Raw genomic sequence first — 22,782 nt, 5'->3', positions numbered from 1 at the left:
GCGATCATTTCTATTTTTGATTGTTTCTCATATTTGTCATTCTGCAGAGGCAAGACCTTTCTACACTTCACTCTGTGGGAGGCATGTTCTTTGGTTTTCTCAGCATTTCATAGCCTTCGTGAAGCAGAAAACACAGCTTGGACTTAAAGACTCAGATCTGAATCTAACTCAGATTTACCTATGTAATTTTGAGTGAGTTACTAATTTTATTTCTAAATTTTCTTTCTCATTTTATTTCTAAAGTGGGGATACTTATTCTACCAAAGACTCTGAGAATGAAAACTTACATGACAGGCCTGACAGTCACGACTTCCCAATACTCGTTCTCTCTTCTTGCTCCCTTAACCTGCCACAGGACCTCAAACTGACCAACTGCATGTACTGCTAGGTGAAAGGCTAGTTTTTCTATAAAGCCCAGCAAGGCTGATGTTTTAGTGGGCCTGCTTTAAGGGGCTAAAGAGGATTTTTCTTTTTCTTCACATATTTTCAAATCAGAGAGAAGTAATGCCACTGCTCTGTAAGCCTTGAACTTAGAAGTAAGTAACAGATGCAGTTTCCATTTTGTCAGACTAGTCTGTACTGTAATTACAAGCCCTGGGGCAGAGGAGTTTGAAGGCAGACCTCATCTGGTTGGGAGGGCTGAGAGACTGAGAGACTTCACAGAGAGATGGCACTGGGATGGAATCTCACCGTACGGGGAAAATCTCAATGAGGAGAGGGAAAGGAAGGTATTCCTAGAGTAGAAAATTAGAGGCAATGCCGAGGTTATGCTTAGGTATCAGTAAGAAGTTGGAATGGAGAGCTACGGTTAGTTTCTTTCACCCTAAGGTTGCTCTTATACTCTGCAGTTTATACAGCCACTCCAAAAGTTGCAGAAAATCCCAGATTCTTTGCTTCAATGACCATCACACCCCCTGGGGGAATATTTCCTGGGAACTTAGCTCAGCACTTGCCAAGCCAAACCACTTGCCCAGTTTCACAGGTGCAGCTTACTAGATGATCTTTATCTAGGTTTGTACTATTTACACGTATGAGTCAGTTCATTATTTCTTGCAGGTGTATCTTAAGAATACCTACACGCATTTAACTAACTCCTGAATAAACTCTATAGATGTTTCATTATGTTAACAGCTTATATAATATTATGGAGGACCACTGGTATAGTACCCTTATTGTAGCTATACCTTGGATGCAGTTAGACTAACTGATGGGACAGCACTTTGAGCACTCCCAGGCTTTCCTAAAATTTTTCACGGCCCAACTTGCATAGGCAAAACCGAAGCCTTGGCGCCCTCTGGTGGCAGACTGGTTCTTAGAGTCCAATAAGCTGCTCGACTAGAAACAGGCAGGTATTATGAGCACAGAAGCCACAGGATAATAAACATGGCACATTTTCCTAGATCATCTTTACTGAAGATTTTTTGGGGAGGGGGGAGTGGGTAATGCAAAAACACTTTCATATTAAAACAAATGCATATAATATTGAATAGAATATAAAATTTACATTACTTCTTGCAACAAAGTAAGAGACATCAAAGACATTTCAAGGTAGGCTACTCATGAACTTCAGGCTGTATTCCTAAACCCTGAGGGAGGGAGGACACCCCTACATGCTCACACTAATATTATGGGCGCTGCTCTTTTGATAGAGAAGTCTGAGGAGCAGCAAATTAAGTGCTTGCTCATTTGGCAACATCCAGTGGATTACTTAAGTAGTGAAACCATATGCTTTCTCATTTTTTAGAGCATTTTAACCTGCTTTAAAAAGGCCTGAGTAAATAGGAGCTTTATGCTTGAGTTGAAATTATTTCCTTCTAAAGTGATGTTTTTCCTCCTATAAATGTTAACATGCTTAACTGAGGGTATGACATGCGAGATGGTCAACATCCTAAGAACCCTGCGGACTTAAGTCTGCGTTATCAGATAAGGAGTTATAAGTACACTTTCCAAGGGCATCATTAGGAATGAAAAGTAAACTACTCACCTTCGGCAACAACAAAAAAGAAACAAAATTAAAGACTGAAGAAAATATTATAAGATTATAATCACATAGAAAAATTATATACAATGAAAATAATTTAGGGACTTCCGCAAAGACTTCTAAGAAAGGGGGCTACTGAAAAAAAAGGGGGGGCTACCGCTGCTGTATTTGCTTTTCATATTTTATATGATAAGAATTTCTTTGGAGGGGGGAAAGAAGCCATTATGCTTCCTTTCCAAATCTTGTTTGTTCTCTGTAATTTTCCCTTTTGTTGTTGGCAACAATTTATTACTTTGCAATAAGAAACTGAAGGAGTGGATACCCCTGTAGAGATTTTCCAAGGTAATTTAGCAATGGTCTTTTTTTTTGAAGAATGAGAGGGTGAATCAAATGTGCTTAGAAGCAGATAATGAGAGGCAGATTCTGGTGGATGCTGAGGTTTTAGGGTCTGCTAAAGAAAAGGTATGCATAACCTCCCATATAGTTTACCTTATTAAACTTCTTAAGTTTTATAGAACTATTTCTTTCTTGAGAATGTACTCTACATTTTAAAAGCCTTAAAATTAAGACTCAAGTCACATGACCACCTGCCTATACCTTTAGGAAAATGCAACTTTTGTTTTCTAAGTAAGGAATCTGAGGCACAAACATCCCATTTCAGGATAGTAACTAAGGGGAACTCTCAGTGGTAAATTACGTAGTGCTGGGAAAAAGAACAAAAAAGGCAGACACCAAACACCTCCATTTTCCCAAGATTGATTATTAAAAAAGCGCGCCACACTGTATAGAAATCAATGTTCTCTCCCATAATTCTGTGCATCTGGGACTATAGAAATGTCACTGTCCCTGCCCCACATCTTCAAATTAACATTCTCAGGTCACAACAATAAGTCTTCCCAAAGGGGACCTTCCGGAAAAACAAGCTATTTCCTCGGCTCATATTTCCCTGGAAAAAAAAAATAAAATAAAAACAAATAAAGTCTAGTGTGAACATGAGGTCAGCCAGTCCAAATCAGCAGAGAGATCCAACTGGACACGTTTTTGGAGACGTGACTAAAATGGCCAGGAAAGACTGGGCTATCACTGTACAGAGCAGCAACGTGCACTGACTCAAGCCGAGCTTTCGTGGAACTAACTTACAGTTTTGCCATGCGGGTAAGGCAAGAATTTCTGACTTATTTCGACAGAATTCCCAGTTTGGATTCTGGCTCTGCCACTTGCCGGCTGGGTTATCAAATGAGTCAGTACATACAAAGTGCGGAGACAGTCCTACCACTCGCCAAGTGCTAGATTTTATTTACTTTTTAATGGAATGGTCAGGTCTCTATGAAGTACTTCTAAAATGTTACAATTAAAGCAATAACCTTAGGAGCTTAAGTGACTAGACTCAAGTTAGACTGGCTGCACACAGATCCCGCTCTCACAAATACAGACTCTATAACCTTGGGTTATATAATTAGTGTTATTTAATGGTTCAAAGTCCCAGTTTCTTCAGATGGGAAGTGGGATGATAAAGAATGGTACCTATGCATCCTCCTCATATGGTTATTTTGAGAGTTGCACGAGCTGATACAGGCTCTCAGCACGATGCCTGATATATAGCAAATACCCCATCAAGATTGCTGCTCTTGTCCTAAGCACTTCTGGGACTGACTGCTCCCTCGACAAGGTGTCTGATACCCTAATACATTTTCTATCTGCTTTCTTCCGACAGCAGGGGGTTAGTTAGAAAGCAGGGAAAGAAAGGCCATCTTTCCTTTAAATGGGGACCACGATAAGAGACTGCCCAATAGAGAGTGTAAGACTCAGAATGGAACCCAGAACGTTCATGTTAGGTGTGTATGGCAATCGTTCGTGTTCTAGCCTGGATTCACACAGGGCTTGCTGGGCTTGCACACTGGGCAAAAAGGCAGCTACAGTAGCACTTAAGCCTTTTTCATTCATAGTTTAGGCTGAGCTCTGTGAACAAAGGCCTTTCTCACACGCATTACAAGTCCCATAACAAAATGCAACAAAGAGCTTCCTCATACGCTATCTTCTACAATCCTCTAAAAAGTGCTTCCCGCTTAAAAACAGCTTTAAACTGATGGCCATTAGAAGTGATCCCGTGTTACATTCAGCACACAGCCACCCATTTTGGTTCCTAATAAAGCTTTGGCCAGACTGATTGAGACCTGTGGTTGCATATGACACACCTCACAATAACAAACCCAGAAACTGGAGTCTGAACAAAATCATTCTCTAAAAACACTCCAGAAGTAAGAGGCCAGCTCCATCAACATCACTGTGACAAATAATGTCGTAAAACAAACAGCTTCTTGTTTCTCAGTTTCCTCTCTACTGTAGGAAAACACCTGAATATATAAGGAGATTGTGGGAAGTTACAAGAAAAAAGATGAGGTTGGAAAAAAATAATCTGAAATCGAGGCCATCATTTTAACCACCAGGATAACTGTCTACCTGGACCCTACTTGTAATTTGAATGTGATCGCTCAAATGGCTTCCAGGTCACATCCAGAGATTCTCAATTCCTCATTACCCCTCCTGATGACTTCTCAGCAGCACATTTTTTGACTATGCTGGAGCATATCCATGGAACACTGGAAAGGGTGCATTAATTGGTAGTTAAAGGGTAAGCTACAAAAATTAACCTGGGATTCCAGAGACGTTATTTAAGAAAACAAACAAAAACAAAATAAAAGAAAATAGAGAGGAGGGGTGATGAGGAAGGGAGGGAGGGATGGAAGGAGAGAGAGAGAAAGACACTAGTACCTCCTTCTGCAGCATGCACCAGCAATCTATCCAGGAAGTATATATTGGGGAGTAGGGAGGGCATCCACCAGCAAGCCTGAAACAGGAGGAAAAAAAAAAAAAAAAGATTACCTATTCAAATTAACATTTACAAAGCGTTCTCTCAAGAGTTCAATAAATCTTTGTCAAAATACTCTCTTACCTAGAAAGTTCCCCAAGAGACAATTTTAGCTCTAATGAAACAAATATTCAGAAAGGGAAAAAAGAGCAAGCATCCCAAAAGGATTTTCCTCCCTCATATTTAGGTTTTGAAACAGCAAGGAAACAGAAACGTCAACCAATTAGGCATTTTCTAAAACATCTGGGTTTTTAATTTGTGAACAAATATAATTCTAGAACACAGCAGTTATAAGCAGGGAAAGGAGACTTAAAAGCTAAGTGATGTTCAACAGAGCCTAAATATGGCAATGAATCTAAACAGTGGTGACTACATACTTTACTCAGATATAACCCGTAATCTCTTCCTCCCTAAAAATCTGTCAGGGACAGTAATACCCTCAACTCACTCTTTTACTACGCTCTGGGTTAAGATGTGGCAGGGGCCCTACTGGGCACAAAACAACCAGAATGTGACATGACAGGAAGTATGATAACTATGCTCGAATCTCCACACAGCTATCTATTTGATACCTTGTTTGAAAACAGTGACACGTCTAACGGCATATGGCGCCAGGCACTGCACTGGAACTGTCCTGACTTAAAGAAAGAGGCAAAACTCCTGCCCAATGCGGTCGTTACTCGGCGTCCAGAAGCTGGAAATCGGTGGTGTCCACCACCGTACCCCCATCCCTCCTTCTCAATCAACACAGTGAAAGGTTAAAAAACTTCCCATGAAAAAAAATAAAGAAACTTTCTATGGACCAAATCTCCTACTTTTCTTTCTTTAAAACTTCCTTTTTCCATGAAGTCCCTAGGAGAGAAACTTACTTTCTCCATGAAGCCCCGACAAGCTGCCACTCAACCCCTGACATATCCTTTGTAAGTTTCATTAAAAGGAAGATAAAGACTTCAAATAAAGGAAAGATATAGAAATAGAGTCATTTGATCACAATCCCACCTTTTCAGAAAAGGACCTAAACTACAGGGAAGGGAATATTATCTGTAAGTACTTGAGAGATATTCTAACAGAGGATATGAGACGGCTGCTTATAATCAAACATACATTGATGCCACCGCTGGTACATGGGGCATTCAGGGAAAAGATTTAGGAAATCTAGTAACGGCATCAACTGTACTTTTCCTCCCCAAATTTCTCCCTGGACTGCTCTGCCAGGCAGGCATACAGGCAGCCAACTACTAGAATAAGAAATGCAGGGCACTTACCCACAGTTGTTGACAGCCATAAGATTAGAGACAAGCACAAAGGGATAGGTCAACATACTGGCAAAAAACTGTGAAGTGGTAAAAAGACAGCTAAGTTATTAGGTCATTCTGAATCTTTATTCTCTTCCTTCCTCTCCCTTAAAGCCCTAGCGCCACTGTGGGCAACGCTCCACCACTAGCTTTGCTTTCTCAGTAGCTCACATTTTTGAGCCTGGAGATGCTTCCTCCTCTTAACATACCGATACATCCAACACTTTAACAAAAGGCCAGAAGGCATCTCGTACCGTGACAGAGTCCTCCTTCAAATAAAACTGAATTACATTATTTAAGAGAAAAAGTAAATGCAATCAAATACAATGAAGCATTTCAAAACACCCCTGAAGAAAGTAAGAAAACATGAGGTCCTTCCAAAAATGATGGAAGTTACTTCAGAAGTCAACTACTGGAAAACTCCACAGACTCAAGAGGGTGAAGTTGTCTGGTACAGGATCAGTGGGGTGCCGCGAGCAGCAGGCCTGAGACTTGGGGGCACGGTGGCATAGACCAAACCATGTGGGCTTGTTAATGCCACTCCTGTGACAAGGGGACCCTGGGTCATTCTCACCTCTGAGAAACATTAATGAACTTGAGAGACATTCCTGTGAGACATCTGTGATGACACGACCCAGATGAAATTGAAAAGGAAACAAAACACAACTAGAAGGTTAAGGGGGTTTTAAAAAACTCACTCCTGTGACAGCTTGGGAATAACTCTTCATTTCACTCATGGTGGAAACCTAAAACAGGAATAAAGCCTTTTCAGAATGAGAAAATTAAGATGATGCTAACAGCTAATTGTCCCCACTCATATCAATATATTCGATCTCTAAATTTTTAGTTTCTTTGACAGCCTAAAAATTAATTTTGAGATGAAAACATAAAATACTGATTGTGACCATAAAAAGGCAGTGAACTAAATCATCAACTTCATTCAACATTAAGAGACAAATTTGCATTAGACTACAATGGCTTAGGAACAAATGTGATAGACCCAGGATTTAAAAAAAAAAAAGAAAAAAAAAGTAACCTTTTCTGATGTTCTAGAAATCCAATCCCTGGAAACTACATTTGTGGTACACCTGAGGGACAAGTCATTACCTCTACATACATCCAGCTGTGCACCAGATGCTGCAGAGACAAGTCTCCGTACTCTAGAAGTGGACAGCGTGGATTCAGTCCTCCCTCTGTGTGTGTTCTATTTCCCACTATGCTATGGGGCTGCCTGTGCACAAAGAGGCCCGCAGCTTCCAGGAAAGACTAATTCTCAAAACTTCCCAGGCTGAGGTTTCTAAAAAGCCCAAACCAGGAGTCCCATTAACACTTCAGATTAGATGAAACACCATTAATATGCTATAAAACTGTCCTGCTTTGCACTGCCCTCCAAAATTATGTACCAATACAGATGTGATCTCCTTGCAGCACAGAGACAGGGCTAGATTTCTTAGGCTGACTCAGCCATACCCTAAGGACTTTTTAGGTGCATCTTTTCATGGTAAATAGCATAGGTCATTCCATCAGCCTTTGAAAAGTTGACTGATAAGGTTTAGCTATATAATGATGAGTCTGGCACATAATAAAGTGCCACCTTACTTTATCTTTTCTTTTCTTTTTTTTTTTTTAAGCAGGCTCCATGCCAAATGTGAGGCTTGAATTCAAAACCCCAAGTCACATGCTGTACAGACTAAGCCAGCCAGGTGACCCACCACCTTACTTTAAAGCTACCCAAGCTGCCCAGTGAAAACAATAAAGTCAGCACCAGCACATCTCATCAAGATCACAACCTACCCCACTGTCCAGTGCATAGGTATTGACGAGGTAGGCCAGTGAGTTACAGAGCCACAAAGAAATGATGTCACCTAGGAGGCGAGGAATAAGACCCCTACATGAAAAACAATAAAAATAAGAGCCAAAAAATGTGATCAGTAAAAAGATAATCCACTCAATACAAACACTTCTCAAAGACAGATTTTAAAGTCTTCTAGAGAACTGAAAAGACACTGACCGCCAGAATCTAGTCCTAACTAGTTCATTCTACGTAATGTAACTATATTAGAGGCTAATCTCTAATGACTTTCCCATTTTCCCTTTTTTTTTTAAAGGAGTCTCCACGCTGGGCATGGAGCCCAACACAGGGCTTGAACTCACGACCCTGAGATTAAGACCTGAGCTGAGATCAAGACTGAGACACTTAATGGATTGAGCCACCCAAGCAACCCAATTTCCATTTTTCAAATGCAGACCAGCTATACATCCTGGAGCTCTGGCCAATGGTTCATCTTACTATCAATAACTACAAGCAAGAGGGGACAAAAATGTGCCTGCTTCAGATAAGAGACTTAAATATAGTTTTGGCTTGGGAATGCAAGCTGCTGCAGCCACTCTGGAAAACAGTTTGGAGGTTCCTCAAGAAACTAAAAATAGAACTCCCCTACGACCCAGCAATTGCACTACTAGGTATTTATCCAAAGAATACAGGTGTGCTGTTTCGAAGGGACACATGCACCCTAATGTTTATAGCAGCACTAACAACAATAGCCAAAGTATGGAAAGAGCCCAAATGTCCATCGATGGATGAATGGATAAAGAAGATGTGGGATATATATACAATGGAGTATTACTCGGCAATCAAAAAGAATGAAATCTTGCCATTTGCAAGTATGTGGATGGAACTGGAGGGTATTATGCTAAGTGAAATTAGAGAAAGACAAAAATCATATGACTTCACTCATATGAGGACTTTAAGAGACAAAACAGATGAACAGAAGGGAAGGGAAACAAAAATAATACAAAAACAGGGAGGGGGACAAAACAGAAGAGACTCATAAATATGGAGAACAAACTGAGGGTTACTGGAGGGGTTGTGGGAGGGGGCACTAAGGAATCTACTCCTGAAATCATTGGATTTGCTAACTAATTTGGATATAATTAAAAAAAAAAAAAAAAAGAATGTATGGGCGCCTGGGTGGCTCAGTCGGTTAAGCGTCCGACTTCAGCTCAGGTCATGATCTTGTGGTCCATGAGTTTGAGCCCCGCGTCGGGTTCTGTGCTGACAGTTCAGAGCCTGGAGCCTGCTTCAGATTGTCTCCCTCTCCCTCTGACCCTCCCCCTTCATGCTCTGTCTCTCTCTGTCTCAAAAATAAATAAATGTTAAAAAAAATAATAAAAAAGAATGCATAATAAGTGATTAGGAATAAAAAACATGTAAATCATAATAAATGAATAATAATTTTAAAAATACATATAATTTTGGCTAAGGTATTTGATACTTAAATTTGACAGGGCTAAAAATGGCTACAAAATCACAAAACAAAACAAGAATGGCCCAGAGGGCCATCTTTTTGAGGGATATCAAAAAACACATTCCCAGCGCCTGGGTGACCTAGGTGAGGCAGTATGCAATTGCGGGATGAACATTACCCCACAGACTGAAGACTGGGGTTCAAATGCCACTTCCACTACCTATTAGCTACGTGACCGGCAGCAAATGAAATTCCCAGAGCATCAACTTTTTTTCACCTCTATAATGAGAATAATAGTAACTACCTGCCTATCTCCCAGGCGATTTGTTTGGTTTTACTTTTTTTTTTTTTCTTTAAAGTAGGCTCCGTGCCCAACGTGGGGCTTGGAACTCACAACCTTGAACTCAAGAGTCGTGTGCTCCACCACCTGAGGCAGTCAGGCGCCCCTCTCCCAGACTAGGATGCTCAAATAAAATCAGTGACATGGAAACCCTCTGAAAATGAAAAAGGACCATTTACAGTTTCTGTTGTTAACAGAAGAATGACAGTAGTAGTCTAAGTTCTTCTAAAGGAAATTCAAGGGAACGGATATAGCCTTGCAAAAACATGTTACTCACAGGATAAGGAAGATACATGTTAGGTAATTCTCCCATTTTTCAAAAATTAAGTTTCCCTAGTTTATCAACTGTACATCATTAGGAACTTATTATAAAGGTAGAAACTTGGAATAAATTTATTTGTTAAAACAAAATGAAAAAATCCCCCAAACAAAAAACAAAACCCTCTAATTTCCAGTGTTTTAGATGTCTGGAAGTAAAAGTTTGGGATCTTTACAAGAGAATTTAAGTCAGAGGGACCTTAATAGAGTTTAACATGAAGTAAACCCAGAGAGTACATTTTCTCCAGGGATTAAACAGTCATGTCCTTATTTTCATTAAAGCTTTCCACTCCCACAAATAATCACACACAAATCAACAATTTACTCACGCAAAAAATCCTAGGATGCCTTCCTCACGATAGATGGTTACTATGGAGTCATAAAGTCCACTAACGTACAGAAGATGGAAAGGCAAAAATACATGAAGATTATTTTGGAGCTACTAAAGAAAACGTTCAATTATCACTTTTGACAAGGTCAAATTTATATCCCACCCCCTTTTCTGCCACCCTCACTCTGTAAAGACAGTTGAATTTGGGACAGGTGTGGAGATATTACTACCTAGTTACATGGAGTCAGGGTGAATTTTGGCTTTAGTGTCTCTGCAGCTTACTCTGAGATCTTGGGTAGCTTCTTAAACGTGCCCAGGCCATTTTCTTCTATTTTCCCTTTTCTGTGTGTGTGCATATCAAATGATGTATCAACTTGATCAAAATGATATATCTAAGGCACCATAAAAATGGAAAGCACTTTTGATAGCTCAGAGCCTGGAGCCTGCAGCCTGCTTTGGATTCTGTGTCTCTCTCTCTCTCTGTTCCTCCCCTGCTCGCACTTTGTCTCTCTCTCTCTCAAAAATAAATAAAGATTAAAAAAAAAAATGTAAAGCACTTCAACTGATCTCCTTGAATCCTTGGAAATAAAAACACTTACCAGTACTTGGATTCTCTGCCGATGAACTGTACCATAGATCTCAGAGTGATCACTGCAGAACACAGAGAAAAGATTTTTAAAACTACGTCGACATAAATTTTGATAGCCCTGAAAAAGAAAAAAAGTTTTTTCCACCTAAAGACACTTTGCTCTCTGGGTAAACTGGATAAATGCCAAAGCAAGTAAGCAAACAAAAAACAAAAACACACAGGCAAGGCACTTAAGTGAACTCCCACATCAATCTGTCTAAGCAGTTGGAGAGGAGAGATCATGCTCTAAAAAGTAAGGTCACAAATCAGATTTCAGTTACCAAGTGCAAACATACCGTGGAAGGGATGTGTGATGAGGGTAGCAGCAGAACGAGCCATCATCTCTCGAGTTGTCTAGAAACAATCAACACACACTTCTGAGATCTAAATAAATGACATTCAAATTCCTGTGAGAAGTAATGTGGGCGACAGGGCCCTCCTGCCCTGAACGTGATACTGTAACACACTGTCATCATCTCAGACCGCTTAGTCCTGGATTTCAACGTTCTGTTGGGGTTACTTCTCAAAACTGATGTGCAAAGCAGATTTCGGTTATCTTCTCGATTTTACAGATTGGGGGACAAAAAAAAGGCAAAAAGACAGGGAGGGTCACTAGCAAATGGTAACCAAGCTAGAAGAAAACTGTGAGGCCTGTGTTTTAGATTTTGAAGTCACTTTCTCACTGTGAGTGATTTCACACTCTGATATCTACATTATTCAAATGTCAGGCTCTAGTTAATCTGTACCAACACAACAACTCTGATTTGTTTTTCCACCACAACCATGTAACTGCAATATCTCAGAAATGCTATTTATCCTAGTTTATCTTTCTTGTCCAGGACTCTGCAAAGAAGTAGCAAAGAAAATTAAATTACAATACTTGGAGGTAGGTTGTAAATACACCAGGTCATTCGTTTATGCATTTAAACATTATCTTCAGTTATTTAGTTAAGACAGCCCTCATGGTATGGTAATCCTGAGAAGAGCCTGTGGGACAGGATGGGCCAACTGAAGTTAAGAAAATACAAAATGTATATTAATACATGTTCCTCTATTTTTTAATAAAAGTAGAAACTTTATGGAAACAAAGTTGATTCATCTGATAGCTACACTTGTAGTAAGATTTGCTTTGGAATATATATTTTATTTATTATTTAAAACTAATTTTTTCCATTTATTTGAAAGAGAGAGATCATGTACATGTGGGAGGAGAGGAGAGGCAGAGGGAGGGAGAGTGGGGGGGGGGTTGGTGAGAGGGGTGGAAAGGGAGAGAGGGAGAGGGAGAGAGACAGAGAGAGAGGGAGGGAGAGAATGAATCCCAAGCAGGCTTCATGCTCAGCACAGAGCCTGACATGGGGCTCAATCCCTGGGATCCCTGGGATCATGATCTGAGCTGAAATCAAGAGATGGAAGTTCAACTGACAGAGCCACCCAGGTGACCCTGGAATATATATTTTAGAAAGCAGCATTTAGGGCACCTGGGTGGCTCAGTCAGTTAAGCGTCTGACTTCAGCTCAGGTCATGATCTCGCGGTTTGTGGGTTTGAGTCCCACGTTGGGCTCTGTGCTGACAGCTCAGAGCCTGGAGCCTGCTTTAGATTCTGTGTCTCCCTCTCTATCTGCCCCTCCTCTGCTCTCGCTCTGTCTCTCAAAAATAAACATTAAAAAAAATTTTTTTTAAAAAGAAAGCAGCATTTACAAGAAAATTGCAACCTCACTAAAAACAATTAGACAATGTGAAGACTAAGAAATCAAAGAGTACTTTTGAAAGCCATAAATATTAAGTCAGGTATGAAACAAACTCCTAAGGCAGGAGATGGGAACAGGAAAATGGGTGTGAGGAACAATCCCCTAAGTCAGAATAACATTGTAAAAACTTTTACGGATAGAGGGGCATCTGGGTGGCTCAGTCCATTGAGGACTTTGGCTCAGGTCATGATAAGCCCCACATCAGGCTCTGTGCTGACAGCTCAGAGCCTGGAGCCTGCTTCAGATTCTGTCTCTGTCTCTCTCTGCCTCCCCCCCACCCCGCCCCCCTTCACACTCTCTCTCAAATGTAAATAAACATTAAAAAAAAAAAATGCTTTTCCAGAGAGATGGATAATATCCAATTCACAAAGGACCTGGCCACTAATTTAACACTGTGCCAGATGTTTACAACTCCATTAGAAAACTTTCAAGGAAAACCTCTTCAATTTTATTTATTTTTTTTTTATAAGATATATTTCTTTTTTTAAATTTTTTTTTCAACGTTTATTTTATTTTTGGGACAGAGAGAGACAGAGCATGAACGGGGGAGGGGCAGAGAGAGAGGGCGATGCAGAATCGGAAACAGGCTCCAGGCTCTGAGCCATCAGCCCAGAGCCTGACGCGGGGCTCGAACCCATGGACCGCGAGATCGTGACCTGGCTGAAGTCGGACGCTTAACCAACTGCGCCACCCAGGCGCCCCAACCTCTTCAATTTTAAAGATGAGATGACCACAAAATTAGTTTCCTTCAAATGCATGCAATCCAAATAGCTTTTTTTTTTTCTTTTTTATGATATCTATATAGAAAAGCCCAAATTAAATTGAAGGTCTGATTTCATTTGGAACAAACGCTGAACACACAGGCCTGATGATCCTAATTCCACAAAATGCCACACTGCATACACTGTGATTTTGGAAAATAGCACAGGATATAATTTGTCTCTTACCTCTTTGATAACTTGGTCGAAGGAAGGTGTGACTTCTTTTTGTACATTCCCAGGGCCTAAATCCTGGAAATCAATACGAAAGACAGATATCTTGAAGGTTTTCTTTCTTTCTTTCTTTCTTTCTTTCTTTCTTTCTTTCTTTCTTTCTTTCTTTTCTTTTTCCTTCCTTCCTTCCTTCCTTCCTTCCTTCCTTCCTTCCTTCCTTCTCTCTTTCTGTTTCTAATTTTTTTAAAGATTTTTTTTTTAAGTAGTCTCTACATACCACACGGGGCTTGAACCTACAGCCCCAAGGTTAAGAGTTACATGTTCCACCAAATGAGCCAGCTAGGTGCCCCTATCTTGATGGTTTTAAATAAAACTGTTCCAACACCTGGCCACTCTGTACACCAACGCTCACTGAGATGAAAGGAAAACTGACTGCTTGTCCCTTCTCCTAAAGAGGACCAAAGAGCAATAATTATCTGCAAGGGAAATGGGCCACCCATGCATACAAATAGGCTCCAACATACCTCAACCTTGTCACATTCCTGGTAATGCTACAAAGGAAAAGAAAAGAAAGGATGATTAGGGCTGTCATAGTGTCATTGAGAGAGGACATAAAATGAAAGTAAAACAGTTTCTGGGTTTTTTTTTGTTGTTGAATATCTCCAATAATTTCTATTTCTATTATCAGTTGGAAGTAAGTGTCTCTAAGATATCTTATTACTAAGTTTAACATATTGGCCAGCTAGAGGAACAGGCAAATGCTCATGAAAACTCTCATGTAAGAGAAGAAATGGGTGCCTGGATGGCTCAGTCAGTTAATCATCTGACTCTTAATCTCAGCTCAGGTCTTGATCTCAGGGTTGTGAGTTCAAGCCTCAGTGAGGGGCCTACTCAAAAAAAATTTTTTTAAATAAATAAGTAAATAAATAAATAAATAAATAGATAGATAGATAGATAGATAAATGAAACAGGACAACAAACCAAAACAGAAACCCAAGGGCATTATTTACTAAACATACACGTTTAGCAGAAATAAACTGGTATAAACATACCCTAGGCCTAAGGTTATGGAAAAAGCCTCATGGCTTTTTCATGAAAAAGCAGAACCAATACCAAACAACCCAATTAAAAAATGGGCAGACGGGGCGCCTGGGTGGCTCAGTCGGTTAAGCGGCCGACTTCGGCTCAGGTCATGATCTCACGCTCTGTGAGTTCCAGCCCCGTGTCGGGCTCTGTGCTGACAGCTCAGAGCCTGGAGCCTGTTTCAGATTCTGTGTCTCCCTCTCTCTGACCCTCCCCCGTTCATGCTCTGTCTCTCTCCGTCTCAAAAATAAATAAACGTTAAAAAAAATTAAAAAAAAAAATGGGCAGAGAATATGAATATACATTGTTCCACACAAGATATACAGATGGCCAACAGGCAAATGAAAAGATTCTCAACATCACTCATCAGCAGGGAAATGCAAACCAAAATCACAATGAGATACCACCTCACATCAGTTATATTGGCTGTCAACAAAAAGAAATAACAGGTGTTAGAGATGATGTGGAGAAAAATGACCTGATTCTGTTGGTGGGAACGTCAACTAAGGCAGCCACCGTGGACAACAGTATGGACACTCCTCAAAAAGTTAAGAATAGAACTATCGGGGGTGCCTGGCCGGCTCAGTTGGTAGAGGATGAGACTCTTGATCTCAGGGTTGTGAGTTCAAGCCCCATGTTAGGGATAGAGATTAGTTAATAAAAAAACTTTTTTAAAGAACTACCATATAAATCCAGCTATTTTACTTCTGGATTATCTGAAGAATATGAACACTAAATTGAAAAGATATACGCACCCTGACGTTTATAGCAGCATTATTTACAGTAGCCAAGATATAAAAACCTAAATGGCCATCGATGGATGAATGGATAAGGAAATTGTGGTATATGTACATAATGGAGTATATTGCTCAGCCATAAAAAAGAATGAATCTTGTCATTTGAGACACAGATGGACCTTCAGGGTACTAAGTTAAGTGAAATAAGTCAGACAGAGAAAGAGAAAAACTGCATTTCACTCACATGTGGAATTTAAACAAACAAACCAAACCAATTCATAGACACGAAGAACAGGTTACCACAAGGGAAGGGGGATGGAAGATGAGTGAAATGGGCAAATGGGGTCAAATGTATGGTGATGGATGGTAACCAGACGATCACTCTGTAATGGACACAGATGTCGAATTATAATTTTGTACACCTGAAACATATGTTTTGTACCAATTTTATCTCACTTAAAAAAAAAGAAAGTAGTACCAATATCAAATTAGGGCAAGGCTCTTTTCTTCACTGCACAAAAGAACAGAGAATTGGTGCCAAGTCTGAATAGCTAAAATCGTTTCACTTTTCCTTTTGTACCTGACTGTTTCTAAAACAGGCGAGAGAAGATTTTGTTCTCTTTTACAGAACTTGAACACTGCCAAGGCTCAGACTAGATTGGAAGAGGAAATATTATTTGTGGGATACTTCAGAAATAGAAGATGGGCTAGGTATTAAATAAAAGAAGCAGACAATTGAGTCACTAGTTATACCAGATTAAAAAAACAGACAATACTTCCTATTAAAAAAAGATTTAAAAGAAAAATCAGAAGAAAGGGAGTAAATGTTAAGATTAAGCAATATGATGTTTTCGGGTCAAATTCCAAGTCTTTAGTTAAGAGTAATTCTAATGGTTTGAGGCGTATTTTAAAATTCTCACTCATGGGGCACCTGGGTGGCTCAGTCAGTTAAGCATCTGACTTCGGCTCAGGTCATGATCTCACGGTTCGTGGGTTCAAGCCCCGCATTGGGCTCTGTGCTGACAGCTCAGAGCCTGGAGCCTGTTTCAGATTCTGTGTCTCTCTCTCTCTCTCTGCCCCTCCCCTGTTCACACTGTCTCTGTCTCAAAAATAAATAAACATTAAAAAAAAAATTAAAAAAAAATAAATAAAATAAAATTCTCACTCATTTCTAGGGGCGCCTGGGTGGCTCAGTCAGTTATGTGTCCGACTTCGGCTCAGGTCATGATCTCACGGTTTGTGAGTTCAAGCCCTGCGTTCCGCTCTCTGCTGTCAGGGAAGAGCCCACTTGGGATTCTCTGTCCCCTTCTCTCTGCCCTTCCTCTGCTCTTTCTCAAAAATAAAGAAACTTAAAATAAAAATTTCCTCCTGTCCTTTCTATACTATTCTGAACAGAATTTAATTTCATTTTGGTTCAAATATACAGAACTCTTTCTTATAAAAGGCTAACAGTTTCACCAACCCTGAACTGGTCTCTCTTCCTGATTGTATGGAACTGCTTTTGATACTAAATGTAGTACCAATCCCGTTATATTTCATTTGGCTACATGTGAAACATATATTCAGGGTACCTAATTACCGGGAGTTTATTACTTTCTGGAACATACAGGACCTTGTTCTCAAGTAGTACGTCTACACATGAAGCCCACTAGAGGACAGCTGTCTTTCCATATGTAAATCTCATTCGCGTAAGGGCAATACTTTCACTGAGCACGGGGGAGGGTGTGGCTGGGAATGAAACACTAGTAATCAATCCACCAAAAATACCTGCCCATTAGGACTCCATTACTCTCACCCACGGGCTACCCACACTTTTCCACATTCAGCCCACAGGCATGACAACAAGAATAAGTATAAGGTGGAGCGCCTGGCTGGCTCAGTGGGTAGACCATATAACTCTTCATCTTGGGGTCATGAGTTCAAGCCCCGCAATGGGAGTTAAAAACATAACAAAAGAATAAGTTTTTGTTAAAAACATAACAAAAGAATAAGTGTAAAGAATAATAAAGTGGCTAAAGGGTGAAACAGCTTCCATGTGAGGAATCTACTGAAAACCTTTCCAACTCAAAAATCAATGAAGGGTGAAGAGAATTTAAAATTGAAGCCAATTAGCATTCATACATGAAATTTAAGGAACAAAACAAATGGGGGCACCTGGGTGGCTCAGTTGGTTAAGCATCCGACTTTAGCTCAGGTCATGAACTCATGGTTCACGAGTTCAAGCCCCACACTGGGTTCTGTGCTAACAGCTCAGAGCCTGGAGCCTGCTTCGGATCCTGTGTCTCCCTCTCTCTCTCTCTCTCTGCCCCTCCCCTGCTCATACTGTCTCTCTCTCTCAAAAATAAATAAAACATTAAAAAAAAAAATGATCATGGGGAGAAAAAAGAGGCAAACCAGGAAACAGACTCTTTACAGAAAACACACTGATAGATACTAGAGGGGAGGTGGGCGGGGTGGGGGATGGGTGAAATAGGTGATGGGGACTAAGGGGGGGCACTTGTGATAAGCAGAGGGCGATTTAAGGAAGTGTTGAATCACTACACCGTACACCCAAAACTAATATTACACTGTATGTTAACTAATTGGAATTTAAATAAAAACTTAAAAATGAAATCGAAGCCAATTAGATCATGAAACTAACAAAATCAAGGCATGGTCATCAGATGATAAAACATTAGAACTGGGGTAATGTGAAAGCCTACAAAAGTAAATGAAGGATTGTGCCCAGTACTATTTAAATAAGCAGTTAGTGGGGCATCTGGGTGGCTCAGCTGGTTAAGTGTCAGACTTCAGATCTCTGGCTTTCTTAAAATCAAATGCCTCAGATACAGATAGCCAAAGTTCCACCTCTCACCTCTTCCCCTACTTCCCCAAAATTTCTACAGCCCTGCAGTTGACATGGACCTTGGTGGTTAAAAAAATTTTTTTAAATTTATTTAACATTAACACATTTGCAGAAACAGTGCACAAAATATAAATGATGGAATAAATAATCACACAACAAATATCCACATAGCCATGATCCAGGTCAGGAAAATCATTTCCATTACCCCCAAATGTCATGCATGGTCCCTTTTCCCTTCCCTCTTCCCACAAATAACCACTATCCTGACTTTTATGTTTATCTTGCTAAGTTTTTTAAGAAAATAAGTTTGTGGGGCACTTGGCTGGCTCAACAGGTAGAGCATGCGACTCCTGATCTCAGGGTTGTGAGTTTAAGACCCACATTGGGCACACAGCTTACTTTAAAATATAAATCAATAAAAAAACCTTTTAAACATAAATACATAAAAAATAAGTTTGTAACAGAAAACATTTTACTAGGAGTAATGATAAGAAAAAAATAACTTCAGAAAGAAATATGTATGTTTTAATCAGCCTCCTTCCTCCTTCAAAGAAATCAAATGAGCTATGCAGGAGATCGAATAATTGCATTCATTTTCTTCTCAGAATGACTGATTCACAGGACGAAGGTTGTGTAGATCAAAGTCAAATGCTTCATTTTATACAAATTCCCCTTGCGTCCCAGGAAAGAATTAAGAATGGGTATTTGGGGGCGCCTGGGTGGCTCGGTCGGTTGAGCGTCCGACTTCGGCTCAGGTCATGATCTCGCAGTCTGTGGGTTCAAGCCCCGCATCAGGCTCTGTGCTGACTGCTCGGAGCCTGGAGCCTGTTTCAGATTCTGTGTTTCCCTCTCTCTCTGACCCTCCCCCGTTCATGCTCTGCCTCTCTCTGTCTCAAAAATAAATAAACATTAAAAAAAAAAATTAAAAAAAAAAAAAAAAGAATGGGTATTTGGGGGCACCTGCGTGGCTCAGTCGGTTAAGTGTCTGACTCATGACACTGGCTCAGGTCATGATCTCACAGTTTGTGAGATGGATCCCTGCGTTGGCTCAGCTGACAGCTCCGAGCCTGCTTGGGATTCTCTCTCTCTCTCTCTCTCTCTCTCTCTCTCTCTCTCTCTCTCTCCCCCCCCTCTCTCTGTCCCTCCCCCACTTGTGCATACATTCTCTCTTTCTCAAAAATAAGTAAATTTTTAAAAAGAAAAAAAAATGGATATTTGAAGAAAATGTTTTCAAGAGGAAGAAAGATCACGGTCATAAATATATCTTTAAAACTGCTCTTGGGGCACCTGGGTGGCTCAGTCAGTTGAGCATCCAACTTCAGCTCAGGTCATGATCTCCTTGTTCTTGAGTTCAAGCCCCGCATTGGGCTCACTGCTGTCAGCCTGTCAGCACAGAGCCTGCTTTGGATCCTCTACCTGCCTCTCTCTGTCCCTCCCTCACTTGTGTTCTCCCCCCAAAAGTAAACAATTATTAAAAAAAACAAAAAGCAAAAATAACCCTGCTCTTGGTCAGTAGAACAAACTGCATAAAAGGTAATCTAAATCTTTGGGAAGATGAACTGATGTTCTTACCTGTAAAACTTTACCATGGACCACGGTCCCAAGGACTCCTGAGCACAGTCTTGGAGTTAAGCCTGTGAACAACCCACGCTTCCCGTCAATGCTGGCGATGTGCTGAGCTAAGAACACAAGTCAGAGATTTAAATTCCAGCTGAAAGAAATAGTTACATAGAAATTTCATGTCAACAGGCTTTCTACATGTTTTCTTTCCATACCTCCTGCCTACCTATCATCATCCTCAATGTCCTCCAATTCCAAATAAATCAAAAACACTTACCATAACAAAACAGACCAGGAAGCTGACATACTTGCCGCCCAAAAATATTTCGTCCTATTGTTGGAGGAAGAGGCTCATATCCCACCTTTAAAAACAATAGGATGTATCAATACTAAGCAATATTCCCCAAAATACCTTGGTTGTAAAGTTATAATTTTTAACCTCAGTTAAAATACAGCATACATTTTCCGAGGCAATGATGAAGTATCATCCTTGTCAGTTTCTTATTCCCTCAACTGATAACACTAGTTTCAATGAACTCCAAGCTTCCTTTTGTTTGGTTCAAATTCTACAAAGTAAGCCATGTAGCTGAGCTGGACTAGTATCAAATTGAAAACAGAGTAAGGGAACTTTTGTGTTAGGAAAGCTACAGTTTACTGAGGCTCAAAAATATTTTCTAAAGAAAATCTAACACATTTTAAATAAAGTAATCTCCATGCCCAGCGTGGGGCTTAAACTCAAAACTGGGAGATCAAGAGTTGCATGCTATACCAACTAAGCCAGCTACGCTCTCCAAACACATTTTTTATATTTGGACAAAACAGAAGACTAAGCCAGTATCCACTATGGATTTGGCTATCAAGATGAAACACTCAAAAGGCAAATGCAGATACGGTTGGATAAGTCATGTGGGAAATGATTATAAGCTAAATCCATGTTAAACAAGCTGATTGTCATTAATAATCTAATGAAGACCATTTTAGAGTTAATGATTATCATTTTATTTCTACAATATATTCAGCATTCTTAGTGCTAAAGAGAAAGTTGAGAGAACGAATGCCATAGGACTTGGTTTTGACTCGTTATTGCCGTGATTCTTAACCTGTTCAATTAACTCCTGACTGAGCTCCCTCAAAGCGCTACCATACAACTATTTTTAAAACTGAGTATTCGATGGGCACCTGGGTGGCTCAGTCAGCTAAGCATCTGACTTCAGCTCAGGTCATGATCTCGTGGTTCACGGGTTCCAGCCTCGCATCAGACTCTATGCTGACGGTGCGGAGTCTGCTGGGGATTCTCCCTCTCTCTCTCTCTCTCCCTCCTTCCCTGCTCCTCTCCCATTGTCTCTCAAAATAAATAAATAAACTAAAAAAAATAAATAAATAAAGCTGAGTATTTGGAAATTTCACCAAAACCCTTAAAGACACTTGGCAACACACAGAAGTTAAGTAATCAGGGCTGAGGATATTAAAATTTTTGAGACAAGAGCTCTAGACGTCACTAAAAAAACACTGTCTCCTGAAGAAGTACTGAGCTCATAGCAGATTTACTGCAAAATGTCATCTCAAGACACTATTTAGCTACAAATGTGCCAATTCTGTTTTAGATGTCATAGCACATTTCAATCAAAGTCTTTGTTCTTAGTTAAAATAATTTACTTTATAATAGCCTTTTATGTACGGAATCTGAATCCACATGGGTCAGCCAAGCGACACATAATATGGAGTAGCATCAACTCAATAGTAAGAAATGTGGCCCTCCTTAGGGTCTTGCATGTTTCTGACAGAAAGGTAGATGGCAAGGACAGGGGTTCTAATCAGGGAATAATGCATGACATAATTATGTCAACTCTCAACAAGAGTTTAAAAAAATGAATGACATGCCCATCACAGGGAATTCTAGAAAGGCAACTGAAAACACTATCAAATAGTGTACCATCAGGTAAAACCTGGGTTACTTGCCTGCGAATGTAAAATGTCACTTAAGGATTATTTCACAGTAGATTAGAAACTAACATATATGCTTCAACTCTTTCATCTGAACTATTCCAAGCTCAGACAGATGTGGTTTCCACTGTCATGAGTCACAAGGGCTGCTCTTGGGAGAGCGCTCAGTGAGCTCAGTGAATCCTCTCACTTCTGAATGAGCTCCTTGTGTTTACCTGGGTATCTGGTGCTAAAATCTCAGAAGAGTAACAGTAGCAAAGAAAAAAGAAGAAAAAAAAACGCTAATCAAGTGTTGGCTCCCCTTTAATATCAAATTTGTCTTTAATATATTTAATGTCTTGCGTTCGGGCCGGGGGAGGAGGTGAATGCTAATTTCAGAGGGGTATGCAGGGAGCGTTGGGAAGCTCTTGGTGGCAACTGGCCAGTATCAACCTCAGGAATGAAAAAACAAAGTTCAGAGGAGCCACCGGGCAGGGCAGGACGGCAGTTGGCTACGGGGAAAGGATCGGGCCTCCCCGCCTTCCCCAGGAAGGAAGCGAGACCTGGGGAAGGCCCATGGGCAGTGGAAGAGGCGCGGGCAGTGGAAGCTGTCCCTGCGGGGAAGGAAGGGGCAGCAGGGAAAAAGCAGCATCTCAGGGGACTGAAGGCCCGGGAAGGCTGGAGCCGATCGCCAAGCGCGGAGGGCAGCGGCGACTAAACAAGGCGCCGGGCGGGGAAAGGGATGGCGACGACTCATACCTGGATGAGCACCTTCACGTACATGAGCGGCTGGGACAGGATGGTGAGGCCGGAGCCCAGGAGCACCTGACTGGCTGCGTCCGCCATGATGACACCCGCGGACGGACAGACAGATCAAGCCACCAAGCGACCAAGCCGCTCCCGTATCACGTGCCAGGGCCGCCGGCTTCACTGGCCCGCCCGCG

General features: G+C 40.7%; 1 protein-coding gene across 2 annotated transcripts; it reads right to left on the bottom strand.

Moving 5' to 3' along the window:
- Nucleotides 1-1,387: 1,387 nt before the first annotated feature.
- On the bottom strand, nucleotides 1,388-22,782 carry MTCH2 (mitochondrial carrier 2). 2 transcript variants are annotated; one of them, XM_040495158.1, is made up of 13 exons: nucleotides 22,598-22,781; nucleotides 20,193-20,277; nucleotides 19,928-20,034; nucleotides 14,215-14,241; nucleotides 13,706-13,768; nucleotides 11,307-11,364; nucleotides 10,982-11,033; nucleotides 10,381-10,440; nucleotides 7,940-8,033; nucleotides 6,844-6,891; nucleotides 6,116-6,183; nucleotides 4,754-4,829; nucleotides 1,388-2,927 (listed from the first exon to the last, which is right to left on the bottom strand). In XM_040495158.1, the coding sequence occupies exons 1-13, from the start codon at nucleotides 22,682-22,684 to the stop codon at nucleotides 2,841-2,843; spliced, it is 912 nt and encodes a 303-aa protein (XP_040351092.1). In that variant the 5' UTR covers nucleotides 22,685-22,781; the 3' UTR covers nucleotides 1,388-2,840. The 2 variants fall into 2 exon arrangements, with proteins under 2 accessions (XP_040351092.1, XP_040351093.1); XM_040495159.1 differs by lacking the exon at nucleotides 14,215-14,241 and having other exon boundaries at nucleotides 22,598-22,782.

Source organism: Herpailurus yagouaroundi, unplaced genomic scaffold (assembly GCF_014898765.1).
Source record: "Herpailurus yagouaroundi ecotype Mexico unplaced genomic scaffold, PumYag 187, whole genome shotgun sequence".
Lineage (NCBI taxonomy): Eukaryota > Metazoa > Chordata > Mammalia > Carnivora > Felidae > Herpailurus > Herpailurus yagouaroundi.
Note: the sequence above shows the minus strand (reverse complement) of the source record. Positions and strands in the feature narration are given on the sequence as shown.

Excerpts from the sequence above, each read along its gene's own strand:
- MTCH2 (XM_040495158.1), bottom strand. The coding sequence starts at position 22,684 with ATGGCGGACGCAGCCAGTCAGGTGCTCCTGGGCTCCGGCCTCACCATC. Across the intron at positions 8,034-10,380 it reads GGCATCCTAGGATTTTTTGC|GGGTCTTATTCCTCGCCTCC; the intron begins GTGAGTAAATTG and ends TTTTTCATGTAG. Across the intron at positions 6,892-7,939 it reads CCTATGCACTGGACAGTGGG|GTTTCCACCATGAGTGAAAT; the intron begins GTAGGTTGTGAT and ends TTCCTGTTTTAG.